The sequence below is a fragment of the Tauraco erythrolophus genome, chromosome Z (genome assembly GCF_009769465.1).
Source record: "Tauraco erythrolophus isolate bTauEry1 chromosome Z, bTauEry1.pri, whole genome shotgun sequence".
Classification (NCBI taxonomy): Eukaryota; Metazoa; Chordata; class Aves; order Musophagiformes; family Musophagidae; genus Tauraco; species Tauraco erythrolophus.
In genome coordinates this window covers 10,854,951-10,868,723 of record NC_141496.1, presented here as the reverse complement: position 1 = coordinate 10,868,723, position 13,773 = coordinate 10,854,951, and the positions used below count along the sequence as shown (strand labels likewise).

Here is a 13,773-nt window from a genome sequence, read left to right as displayed (position 1 = left end):
TAGGGAATTTAAAGTCTCTGATTTTTAAATTTTAAATTTTTTTTTTTCTATTTAAACACAGATCCACAGCTGGTAAAAAGTTAACTGCCACGAGACATTATTACGACCCAAAACTTAGCTGGCCTCAAGAAAGAAAATACAAACCTTATGAGTTCAGTGCATAAAAATCACAGAGGTTGGAAATAAATGTCTTCCCCAGTCAGATTATTCCATAACTGTTTACTGGAGGGTTTCCCACATGCTCCTTGGGAAAATATTTTACTAGTAGACGTGGGCAGAGAAAGAACTCTTTCTTTACCAGTGAGCAGTGAACACAAGAGTCAGAATCAAATTCCGATTTTCCAATGTTTCCACTTTAAAACAAATCTAAAGACTTTTGGGTCAAGTTTCTAAATGCGTAAGCATCACTTCGCACACAAAATTTGTGGGAATACACTCTGTACATAAATTGCTCAAAATGCACAGGCAGTGCCTCCTACCACGCCTCAGATGACAGACTTTGAAATTTTGTCCAAGAACACGTCACCTTACAGTGCATAGCACTTGTTACCCTCCAAAACCTCGATGCACTTTGGGAACATGATTTATGCGGTGCCATTAAAATGGAAATATTTACTTGGAGTTCAGCTAATGTTGTGCTTTCCAAAGCAACAAGTGCTTATGTTCATTAGTGCTGAATGGGCAGAACAGATGACTTGTTAATGACTCTCTATAATTCACACTTAATACACTAATCTTGCTCATAAACATGAAAGCAGCAACACCATTGTTTACATGGCACTGACTAAACAGCAGCTCAAACAATAATGAAAAAATAAGACTGTGAAGCAGCACAGGCTTTTAATTATCCCCCCCCCCCTTTTAATGGTTATCTTTTAGTTATTTCTCGCTGGCTTACCTACATTAGATGCTGGAGACCAAATTTTCCAAGGTATGGACAGAGGAGCTGAAGATGTGAGTCTTCATCGTGAGATGAAGCTTGTTAGCCAAACACCCACCAGGAAAGACTTCAAAATAGCTGATTCTGCCTTGGGGTTGGACCGGGTGACAGTGGGAGACACTTTCCATCCTCTGCTCCTAAAGCTAGCTGAGAAACACTCAGAGCAATTGCATCACCTGTGTGCTGTTCACTCTCTGCCATCACCTGAATCCAATGCTTGTAAACAGTGTTAATCAAAATAAAACCTGACTGTAAAGTGGAGAAGCACTGAAATTGTTTATGGGGGTGTATACATGTGTATATATACATGAAAAGCCCCCTTAGAGTGCACCCTATTTTTGTGTACATATATACACACGCGAAAAAGGTGCACCCTAAGGGAGCTTTTATAAGTCACTCTACAGGAGGAAAACAAAGTGATGAGCAAGATACACTTGTCACAATGGCACTAAGATTATTAATACAGTCTGCACCAAAGGATGAGTGCTGCCTAACTGGAGAGTGACACAGTAACGAACTGCCACCCATACTTCTCAGCTGAGTTATTCTGCATCTCGGGTATCGTGGGTTTTCTCCAGGACTGCTGTGATGCGGATGACCCGTTTCACTCCTGCAGCAAGGAGCATGACAAGTGGAAGTAGAGTCCACTTTCTCATACACTTATTTGCCTTACAAGGTCCAAGTGCCTAAGCAGTAAAGGCTGGAGGGGACTTAGGGAAGAAAGGACATTTCTTCTCCCCCAGAGTTCCCTGGGATTCAGAAAAACTCATTCCTCACCTAAAAATTTTAATAATGCCATCATGCTTACGTACCAAAACATCCAAAAGATTACGAACTAACTGACCATGCACAATCATACAGAGGGCTAACAACCTCAGTTCCCAGTGTCAGTGACAAGAGAGAGGTCCACAGGAAAGCTAATGCAGGCGAGCGCATCGGTACCATCGCAGGCTACTGCAATCATCCAGCATGAGCATCCACAGCACAGTCCCGGCAGCACATCTGGCCCCGCTGCCCACACGTGGGTGCAGGCTGCAGCCACAGAAACACAGGTGCTATCAAACGGACACAAGATTGCACATCAGCTTAGATACTCCGTGCAGAAAACTCCCAACCCTCTGAATAAAGTATGGCCACGGGGTCTGTTAAAGAGCAAAAAGGAAAAGAGACAAAAGAACTTCAAGTTTACCATTTAACTACTTATGTCAACCATTTACTAAGATTCTTTGGATGGAAAATGTTTTCATAACAGTACATTAGAGATGTACATAAATTCATGATATGAACAAACAAGACCTGAAATGATTTGACAAGTTATCACAGCATAACAGTGGGGGAGTTGGGAACAGAACACTTCCCCATTTGAAACGCAAAGTGCAACTTCTGCAGTAAACATTTTGCTAATAAAAATCTCCATATGCTCATTTTCTGAATTCTGTAGTTCTACATTAGCAAGTCAAGAAATAACAAATGTCTAATTTTTAAAAAAGACTTGTGGTTGTGCAGTACCTTGAGGCGGGGGGGCGGAAAGGTAAAAAGAAAAGCAGATGGGTACAGGAACTCTTTGTTAGCTCTGGGTTTCAATTCTGATATCTTTGGCTCAAAGTTCAATCAGACCATGCTTTTTTGTGTTAGGTAGGGGAGAAAAAAGCACAAGCTCTTTAAAAGCTCCAAGTACCTTAACTGAATTTGTATAGATTTAAAAAAAGAAATCTACATTTCTGCAGCTATGTAGTTCTTCCCCTGGTTAGAAAAAAAAAAGAAAAGAAAAAAATCAGGTCATGTTTCTTCAAAAATTCCCCTTATCCTTCACAAAAACATTTATTCTTTGGAGCAGATAAACTGGTGCACTTCTTTCAGCATCGCTTGCATGTCCTCATATTCTGCCAATTTGCAAGCATCTTCCAGCTTCAGCCATTGGAAAGCTTGGTGCTCCTCTGAAAGCTTGATTTCTGTGTCACAGTCCTTCATTTCTGCCAGCCAGTAAACGACAGTCTTAGGTTTGCCACGGACAGGATAGTGCAGTTCTTTCTTGTACCCCTCTATGAGGGTGAGCTGACTGGCCTGAAGACCAGCCTCTTCCTGCGTTTCCCGGAAGGCTGTCTGCAGGTCATCCTCTCCTGGATCCACGTGGCCTGTCAAGAAGGCGAAAAAGTAAGTCTCTGAGAAGGAAACTCAGATTTTGTTGACAACGAGGAAGCACCGGGAGACAGATGAGGGCACACTGTAGCTGATACAGAATCAAACGGAAATTGGAGAACTGAGATTGCTTTTCCGGCTCTTAAATGTCTTGATTTGTCTTTCTCTCTCAGCTTTTAGCATCGCTGTTTATCGCACATCTTCTGAAACTCCCAGTGGCCTGACAGCACTAGACATCTTTTCTTCCAAGTCCTCCTCTCCTCTTCTGGAGCACTCTGCACTCACAATGTTCCACCTCAGACCACGCTGAGGGCCTCACGATGCCAGTTAGAGGGGAGACTGCTCATCTGCAAGACTCTTAGCTGTCTCTCAACCCTTCCCTCCCACAGAAGCATAGGCTCAATTCTGCAAAATGCTTACTCATGCTAACAGCCCAGAAACAGCGGGACCAGGCACCAACAAATGCCATTTAAAAGGTGGGTTTCAGTTAGGGGTGTTTTTATTTCCCTCCCATATTCCCCTCTGAAAAGCAGTAAGCCTAAAAGCCAGTCCTTTCACCAGCTGTGTCGTTCTGCTAGGACACACCATTTATTTTAAGTTGCTCAGAATGAGAGGTGCCATTACAAACAACAGACAAATATAACACATCCCCAGCTGTTTGTACTTTCGTTGAGAAATGTCCGATTTGGTTTTCTCATGAAAAGCAGCAGACCTGACCATAAATAGAACAAGCCAAGCAAGATCTCAAAAAAGCAACATAGCAGGAGTTGGGAGGCTTCAAGAGGAAAAAAAAGTTAAGCTTTATTTTGCCCCTGGTGTCACTATTTTCTATGTAGCGGGCTACAAATAGCCATAATTTCATCACAGAGGGGAATCTTTTATCAGGCCCCAGGTATCCATCCTTTATTACTGGAAGTGGAGTATGTGAGAAGCTCATTTTGCTTTCCCAAGCGGTATCACTCACTCCTTTTGTCTGTTTATCAGAAGCTTAACCACCTCTGACAACGTGACACCATCTCAAATGTAAGATACGCTTCTATTTCAAGCGGCAACTATGCAGAAAAGAGCATCTGATGTTACGTTTTACGTCTTGGATATTTGAGATCAACTACACTGAGGCTTTAAGTCAAAATATTTTCCCCCTGATTCTCAGCGCTGCAAGTCAAGCTGTCTCCTTCCTTTTGACAAAGTCTGTGTTTCCATAGCTGGGACTTTTGCTAATAGTTGAGAAACACAACACACTTGGCCTTGCACAGCTGGATTACTTTTATAGTACCCAGAGAAAATGCCCACAGAACATCCATCAACAGTAAGTAACCACTATTTTTTATGATAGTCATGATCCGTAGTCACCAAACGTGCAATGAGACAGCAATAAAGCTGGAGGGCTGAGATTCAGTTTCAACTCAAAGGATGCAAGTGCAGCCTCCTGATCTCCAGCAGAGCAAAAGGCAACATCTCACCCTGCTGGTGATAACCCCAAGTCTAAGCTCAGTAAGTTTCCACCTTTCTGCAATACATTCTACCTACTGGGAGGAAAAAGGACCACTGGCAGCACCTCACACCATGGCTTCCCGATCCTCCTGCACTAACACGTTTCCAATATGCTGGGTAGGAAAATGAACCCCACATCCCCTTCTGCTTCAGCTAGTGCAAAGTCATAGTTGCAGGAGTCGAGATGAGGGTGAGGAAGCTCACACTGGGGATATCCAAGCAAGTCCAGTTTAATCCCACAAGGATTGCAGCTGCTTTGAGAACTTTTAGAATATCAGCGTCCAGCTGTAGCCGTAAATTGCCTTTTGTGTCTCTTGGAGAGATGACTACAACTTCCAATTCTAGCTCCTGCCACATTAAATCTATGTCTGCATCATATACAAGTTATGTTACTGCACCACGCAACCTGAGGCTGACTTTGAAGACCACTCACATCACAGAGAATATATAATGTAATAGCTCCCCTTTGTTTATTGTCCCCAAATCTGCACCAAGCTACTACCAAAGGCTGTCATCAGACTGTGGCTTCTGATCTATAAAGCCTTAAACAATATGTCAAGGGAGGTGATTCTGTCCCTCTACTCCACTCTAGTGAGATCCCACCTGGAGTACTGCATCCAGCTCCGGAGTCCTCAGTACAAGGAACACATGGACCTGCGGGAGTAGGTCCAGAGGAGGGCCACAAACACCATCACGGGGTGGAACACCTCTCCTATAAGGAAAGGCTGAGAGAGCTGGGGTTCTTTAGCCTGGAGGAGAGAAGACTCCACGGAGACCTTAACACAGCCTTCCAGTACTTAAAGGGGGCTCATAAGAAAGATGGGGACACACTTTTTAGTAGAGCCCGTTGTGACAGAACAAGGGGTAATGGTTTTAAACTGAAAGATGGTAAATTCACGCTAGACTCAAGGAAGACATTTTCTACCACGAGGCTGGTGAAACACTGGAACAGGTTGCCCAGAGAGCTGGTAGGTGCCCCATCCCCAGAAACACTGAAGGTCAGGTTGGATGGGGCTCTGAACAACCTGATGTAGTTGAAGATGTCCCTGCTCATTGCAGGGGGGGCTGGATCAGAGGACCTTTAAAGGTTCCTCTCAGCCCAAACCATTTGATGATTCTACGACTCTGAGTGCAGGAGATGTATGCCTATGAGTCATTTCACTTCCTACCCAAATGCCTACAGGTCATTTCAATCGCTTGTCCAGAATTACTGTGTTTCCAGTGAGTTTCTCCACACGGCTCTCTACTCTCACAACCAAGCACATCCCAGCACGTTTTTTAGCTTTCCAGTAGGCTGCAAACTCTACTCCCTCAGGCTTTTGGTAAAGTGGACAAAGGTGGAGGTTTGGAAAGTTTTGTTATTTCCCTTAATAGGAGAGCATAGTTGATACCGTTACAAGCTTTTTTTCCAATTTGCAAATTCCTGTTGACAAACTGCTCCCGCACTATGCTTTAAGAGCACTGCATTTTACAAAACAAGAAGTAAAAACTAGCAGGAAGAAATCTCGGAGGGTTAAAAGGAACCTGGAGTATGTCTGTGCTGCACTTTTCCTGGTACTAGTGCTGCAACTACGTGCCACCAAACACTGGCTCTGCCAGATGTCTTTACAGACAAGGCGTTGCTGTGCGTCTTGGGTCTCCCTGGGCTCGTCTTCTCCTTTGGGACCTCACTGACAAGTGAGGATGACTTAGGTGAAGATGGCTGTTAAGGTTACCTTTCCTAGCTGTCCCTCGCATCTCTGCTGCCTTAGGCATGTGCTCTTCATAAATGATTTCCTGAACTTAAACTCCTACAACTTCTAAGAAAGGCATTTTAAAGTAAATCATCATCAATTTCAGTTTACCTTCTAACGTTGCACTGCAAACTGTGACCCATGGTCACACCATGCATTGGCAACAGTGGCATCCGGCAGAGGGTCAGACCCAAGCAAGAAGGTAAAAATTTCTCTACCTAATTTCAGTTGTCTGCTCAACGTCTGCCAGAAACATCCAACATCTGAGGAGCAGGATTGGGTGACCACCCCTTGAAGCCTGCTCTTAACTGATTAACTGCTCCCCAGAGCTGACCCTAGCATCGTTCAGCCAGAGTTCAGTTTGTAATGTCATTCACTCCTGACATAAACGACTCTGAAGTGCATTATCAGAACAAACATTACCTTTGGGTGGGGTCCAGTGGTGGGTCCCATAGGATGTCTGAAGGAGGAGGTATTCAATACCGTCAGCGATCTTAGAAGATGGTGCTGACTGCAGCCTCCTGTAGATGATCAGGCCACAAGCTCTCACGGCCATGCCCCTCTGTTAACTGCACAGAGCGCTGTGGAAGAGCACAGAGGATCAAGCAGGAATAACATACAACATGGAGCTCAAACAGACTAGTTGGCAATGTGTGCTGGCAGCCCAGAAAGCCAACCGTATCCTGGGCTGCACCCAAAGAAGTGTGGCCAGAAGGTTGACGGAGGGGATTCTGACCCTTTGCTCTGCTCTCATGAGACTCCACCTGGAATACTGCGTTCAGCTCTGGAAGTCCCCAGCACAAGAAGGACATGGAGCTGTTGGAGTGGGTCCAGAGGAGGCCCACAAAGGTGATCCGAGGGCAGGAACATCTCTCCTATGAAGACAGGCTGAGAGAGTTGGGGCTGCTCAACCTGGAGAAGAGAAGGCTCCAGGGTGATCTTATAGCAGCTTTCCAGTACTTAAAGGGGGCCTACAGGAAAGCTGGAGAGGGACTTTTTACAAGGGCGTGTAGTGATAGGACAAGGGCCAATGGCTTTTAACTGAAAGAGGGGGGATTTTGATTAGATATAAGGAAGAAAGTTTTCACTCAGAGGGTGGTGAGGTACTGGAACAGGTTGCCCAGAGAAGTTGTGGCTGCCCCATCCCTGGAAGTGTTCAAGGCCAGGCTGGATGAGGCTTTGAGCAACCTGGTGTAGTGGAAGGTTTCCCTGCCCATGGGAGGGGGGTTGGAACTAGATGATCTTTGAGGTCCCTTCCAACCCAAACCATTCTATGATTCTAAGATTCTATGCACGTTAAGCACTACTTTGATGCAAACAGAAAGGAACACACCTCTTAAGTGACAAACACTGTAATCAATAAGCTACGCAGCCAGGACAACTGGTCCTATGCAGGAAAAAAAGGATGGAAACATGACAAATCCGTTTTTTAAAACCCAGCAATCTGCAGCTCCAGGCAAAGCCTTGCATTTTAACAGGACGGCACGTTTCAACAAGCAATAAATTTACACAACACTGCTCTTCCCTGGGACGCCCAGCGAGGCATCCTGACAGCTCCCGCTTCCAGAGCGGCACCGCACGCGGCCCTTCACCACCCACCGAGCCCCGGGACTGCGCTCGGCGCTCTCAGCTCGCCCTCTCGAACCGCCTCGGTCCGTTTCCGATCGGCCACGGCAAAGACCGACCCTCCCCCCCCCGCCCCGGCCCAGCCCCCGGGGCAGCGCAGGGGCCGAGCCCCGCCGACCCGGGTGCCCGCGGCCGCCCGAGGCGGGAGCGCAGAGCCGGGACGGACAGACCCCCCAGGACCCCCGCCGCCGCCCAGCAGCCTCCCGCCGCGCCCCCACGGGATGCTGGGCGGTTCCCAGCGGGCGCGGACCCCCCCGGCGCCGGGCCGAAGCGGCGGGCCCGGGCCTGGCGGGCCAGGGGAGAGCCCTCCGGCTGTCGCCATAGCGGCGGGGCGGCCCCACGCATATCGCGATACTGGGGGAGCGCGATACGGCGGCTCGGAGCCTAAACGGCCCCCACGGCCGACGCCCTGCACCTCGGCCCTCACCGTCGCTTCCGGGCCGGATAGTAGGCGGGGCGCGGCGCAAGACTGAAGGCAGCCTCAACCAATCCTAGCGGCACAGGTGCTGACGGTAGCTCCTCCCCTCTCGTTCCGCCCGTCCGCCCGCCCTCCCTTCTGTCTGCTCCGCCCCCTCCGGCCGCCATGGCTTCGGATTGGCTTCTCCCCGCTGGGACACGCCCCATCCGCCCCACTCCCTCGCGCCATTCGTCGGCTGCGGGCGAGAGGCTGCGCGCGAGCGTTTGAAGCGGGAAAAGAGTTGTTGCTATGGAGACGCGGCCTAGTTGCTGCTGCCGCGCGGCGCCGCGGCCGGTGAGTGGCTGCAGGGGCCGCGAGCGAGTGGGGCGCCGGGGGGGTGAACGGAGCGGCCCGGCCCAGGGAGGGGGAGGGAGTCGTCCTGGGGGCCGTCACCCTCCCCGGGCGGTGGGGCAGTGCTGCGGCTTGCCTCAGCCCCCCTCAGCCCCGTCCCGGTCTGCGGTGCGGTCTGCTGGGCCGCCCCCTCCTTCGGACCCCGCCCGACGCTACGGTGTGCGGGGAAGAGAAGGGAAAAACGAAGTGGAAAAGCCCAGGGAAGGGTGAGACGAGAGTCCGCACACGGTGGGGTGCAAGGGCGAGGTGGCCGCTGCGGGGGGGCCCGGCCGCTGGCCGAGTGTGAGACCCCTGCCTCAGCCCCGTGCCCCTGCTCCCAGCGGCTGAGGCCGTGAAGGGCTCAGTCTGGGGCTAAATTCAGTGAGGGAGGCTGTAAATCCCTCTGGGGCTAAATTCAGTGACCAAGTTCCCTCTCAGTCATGCAGTGTCGTTCCAGACGCGCAGCGGTTTGTTTTGATACAACTATAAAATAAATATCGAAAGCCATTTGGTAAATCTTACTGGCAGGAGAAGCTCAGGCACGATTTTCAAATAATCAGCATCCCAATTTAACTCGTAGATTATTTTCTTAGCATGTGGTTGAATATTAGACACTTCCAGTTTCCATGCAGCTGTTGTTTTAAGCAGTTGTCAGGGATCAGCTGTAGGATGGAGTATCTTCTGCTGAGGTCACCAGACTATACTTAGTATGAAGGGAAGATTATACCAGATAGCATTCTCTTGCCAATTGAAAATGCTCTGTTGGAAAACAAAAAAAAAAACAACTTACATTTAGTTATTAAGTCTGTTTCAAAGAGCGATGAAATGAATTGTAGTTTTAGAGTAACCAACTCATTGTTAGGTGTGTCAGTAGGAAGTAGGAGTGTTGCTGCAGGGAGGAGGCCTGCATCTTGGTCCATCTGTAAAATAGTTGTCATTTAATGTTAAAAGTATTCCCTTTTCTCCAATTACTTTCACTGTGCTGAAACTATAAGTAGTTCTCTATTGCTAGTATTCAGCTTTGTTTCTCATATCTTCCAAACAGGCTGCTACAACACTTGTTCCAATGAGCAACGGAATGTTTAGTATCAGAACGTACTGGTGCACAGGGAGTAAAATCCTATGATTTTACAAAGGGATCTGCTGCAACATCAAACACTGACTGTTTCACAGATCCCCACCCTACTTCATTAAACTGAAATGATGAACTCGTATCAGAGTACAGATTATCTCTTATTATGGAGTTTGTGTTTATAAAAGTGCTACCACAACCCTGACCCCGTTCTTCACAGGAATACCATAGTTTCCAAGGAATGGGGTCAGAATGATTCAAGGTAAAGCAGTTTGTGTGGTGCTCTGGAAAAGCAAATGAGCTGTTCACTTCTGGAGGGCTGAGCCAGGTTTGGCTTTGGATCACAGTTAGAAAAGGGCTTAGTGTTCAGGTGAATAAGAAATACAGATGACTGGTGATGTAAGTTAACAAGTCTCCACTTTCTCTACTGTATAGTTGCCAGATTGGCTTTGTTCTGGTCTTCTGCTTCTATAATTCAGAAACCAGCAAATGCTTTGGCATAGACAGAGCCTGTGCTGAAGACTTGTTCTGGAGTAATGTGGTTACAAGTAATGGGTACAATACACTGCTATAGTTGTGATCAGGAGAGGAAAAACCTACTTGCCAGATGCGTTTGCAAATTTTTTAAGCTCTTGTTTGTATAAAGTACTTGTAAAGTGAAATAATTTACATAATACAAAGTGATAAGCAGGAAAACACGGTGCTGTTTAGGTTTTGTAGACTGATTAACAATTAGTATGTCTATCAAATGCCCTTGAAAATTGTGCCTAATAAAATTATGTAATGATCAGACCAGAGTTTATGATTCAGAAAGATTATCTTAGATCATTTGCAGGATTAAATGTGTAGTTGCATTAGTTTGCGTTTTTAGGAGTGCCACGTGAGATTCCTTCACTTTGCCATGACCTAGTTTCCCCAGTTGAAAATATGGATATAGCAGTACTTGTGTCATGTCTCGATGGTGATGCTCTGGAATACTGGTGGAAGTAAGCCAAAATTGTTGGGCAAATATGAGTGAGCTGCAGTGGGATAACGGGGCACGTGGGTGGTATTCAAGTCAAAGGTGCGTTGAGATCTTTGATATATCTGAGGTTAATAAGGATCAAGATGTAGTGGTCTGAGGCTGCTTTATCCTTGAAACTGTCTGTGTAGAGATTTTACGTGATTTTCTTTATGCACAGTGACTGACACTCAGTGAGCACCTTTGGAGGCCAGCTGCTTTTCCTCCATTTTAGAAAGTGCACTGAGAATGAAAAGGTCTGTGTAAGCGCTAATTAATCATTAGAAGCATTTTAAAATGGAGAATCAGGTCCTAGAGCATAGTTTTGCGGTAAGTTATTTCCTTCAGAATACGTAAAATGTAACACTGCTTTCTACTATTCACACCCGCCTTCTTTTTTTCCCCACCTGTATGACCTTTAAAAAACCTCTACTACTTAAACAGAGGAGGAGTTCTCTGATGACCAACAAGCTGTGATCTGATTCTGTGCTTTGAGTTGGTCCCTTTGTATAAAATTCTGATGCTTTTTTACAGTCAGTACTTACCCATTACCAGCAGAGAACTCAGGTTGGCCACATAAAGATGACAGGCTGACTGGTTCCTTGTTCAGACATCTCTCATGTTCCAGCAGTGGAATGTATCACCAGGAACTGTTTCTCCCTTGCTGCTAGCTTGTGGGTTAGTAAAGATGCTTCAGATTTCACTGACCAGTTCCAGCATCTTTTTGTCAGTGGCAAAGCAGGTCCCTTGTGTGAGAAGAAGGTGAAAATTTCAAAGTGAAGCCAAGTCTTTCTGCCAGCTAAAATGAGAAGGGTAACCGCTGAACAGCGAAGAATTGCAAATGATGTTGTGATACAGATGGAGTGAAAAGTTTTTCTGAGGCCTGAGACTATCCGACCTGATAGCTGGGTGATCATGGAGAATTACGCTTCCATACTGACTCACTTCTTTCTCAAAATGTGTTATATCCAACTATTTTAAGAAGTCTTAATCTGTTTTCAACGAAGTCACCCACAGCTTTGCGAGGAACAAGTCCTGGGCTTTGATATGAAACTACCACACTGAAGATGATGTGTTTTTTTTTGCCCCAGCACACAATGTTCTATCAGGTGAGCAAACAAAATTAGATCCTGAAAAAGACTGAGGGAATGCTGGCTGTTATTTATTGTCAAAAAGTAAGACTCTTCCCTTTTTTTGCCAGAAGATGGCATTATCATTAACCATTTGGGATTCTTGAAAACCTACCGATACTCCTTTATTTCTTTGCAAAGCAAATGTATTTTGAAGAATTATGTATCTGTTTTAGAAACAGTGTCTTCAGGCACAAAGAACTCTGCAGCCTTGGACGAATTAAAATATTTTTTTAATTAGAAGAAAGGTGCTCTTTTCTTTTAGAGCATTGCCAATTAAAAGGCCAGAAGGATTTCACTGACAACTGCCATTTCCCCTGGATTCTCTCATGTATGAACCAGACCAAATCTTTTAGAAAATTGCCTTCTCTTGAGTTCTAAAGTAATCAGAAATACTGGAACCCATCACCATGACGACTGCTTAACTTTTTTCCACGGTTAATTAATTTGTTGCTCCTTCATTAGTCAGTGTTCTGTTTTCCTAGGTTGTGAAGTTGCTGTTCCATGGATGGAAAGACACTGGTGTTATCTCCTGAAACCACTTAGATCCTGTAAGATTTGTTATGCCTGGGGAAGCAGAAGCCTCTGTATTGCTTCCCAGGCCAGGTCTCATGAAGAAGCCGTTTAGCTGCTTTCACGTGGCGCACGGCCTTAGCCAATAAGCCACGCAGAGCTGCTTACAGGTCTCAATACCAACCTTCCCGTATGTTCTGCAGCACCCGTATCACTTGGGTTTTCCATATTTTGAGAATCCTAGTCCCGTGCTAGCCCAGATAATAGAAACCTGTCTGTACAGTAATTTCTAGCTACTTAAACATATTTTGTTTAATTAGAACCTTGACCTTAACATTCCTAGTTCTCTCCTCTTGTCTGTTGCTCTTGTTTTGGTAACTGTCTCAATTTTTATTATTTTTTTTTCCTTTTTATCCTCCATCTCCTGTGTTCAACATTTTAATTCAAACAGATTAACACCAAATTAGTTCTTGCACTTGTCTTTGGCTGCTCTATACTTGACTCAAGCACATAAAAACTTGCAGGTGTAATCTAGTATTCTCAGTGGGAATAGACGAAATAAATTCGCTGGATTGTTTTCAAATTTAGCAGATTCTTGTTACTTTGAGATTGGTGTCTTGGCTTTGTGTTCTAGCTGCTCCTTTCATCAAACAAAAGAAGTTTCCCATGGCAGTATATACGGACAGTAACACAGGACCTGTACTGGTTTTTTATTTTAAGCTACCTTGTGTAAGATAGGCATATTTTAAAAACATAACCCTTATTTAAATGAAGTCTGAAGTGCCTGTGGAATTTTATCTGTTAGAGAATTTGGCAAATTGCAGATGCTTGTGAAAAACCTTGCACACGTGTCATAGTTAGCCTCTCTGATCTTCGGGTTTGCTATCCTCTCTGTTGTTTTTGACTTCCCCCTCACAGGATCTAACCATCTCAGCAGTGGTGACTGTGCCTCAAGGTTCAGAACCACGTTTCTTACGCATTAAAAAAGTCCTCCTACACACCAATGTTTTTGTCTTGAAGCTCCTTACTGCTCAATCTCATAATTTTATTATGGCTATCTACTATCTACAGCTTAGGCTCTAGCTTCTAAGTCATTTTAGATGTCTTCTACTGCACCTTTTGGCCTTCATAAAATCTTATACAATCAGCACTTTAATCTTTAGCGTTTTGTCATTATTATTATTTCCACATAATATGTTAATTAATGATAATGAATCAAATTTGGAGGTGATATTTGGTGACCTTATTTTCTTATATAATGTTATTGTAGAGATGCTTGAAAGTCCTGCCAAGTAACTAACCCTCAGTTACGGGGGGGGGAGAACTTAAATAACTTGGT

The 13,773-nt window shown here is 45.5% G+C and overlaps 1 protein-coding gene across 1 annotated transcript; it reads right to left on the bottom strand.

Annotated features, from left to right (window-relative positions):
• Nucleotides 1-2,604: 2,604 nt before the first annotated feature.
• On the bottom strand, nt 2,605-6,865 carry NUDT2 (nudix hydrolase 2). Its single transcript, XM_009988282.2, has 2 exons — nt 6,730-6,865; nt 2,605-3,075 (listed from the first exon to the last, which is right to left on the bottom strand). Exons 1-2 carry the CDS (start codon nt 6,860-6,862, stop codon nt 2,762-2,764), a joined length of 447 nt encoding a protein of 148 aa, XP_009986584.1. The 5' UTR covers nt 6,863-6,865; the 3' UTR covers nt 2,605-2,761.
• Nucleotides 6,866-13,773: the final 6,908 nt, after the last annotated feature.

Excerpts from the sequence above, each read along its gene's own strand:
- NUDT2 (XM_009988282.2), bottom strand. The coding sequence starts at position 6,862 with ATGGCCGTGAGAGCTTGTGGCCTGATCATCTACAGGAGGCTGCAGTCA. Across the intron at positions 3,076-6,729 it reads CCACTGGACCCCACCCAAAG|GCCACGTGGATCCAGGAGAG; the intron begins GTAATGTTTGTT and ends CCTTCTTGACAG.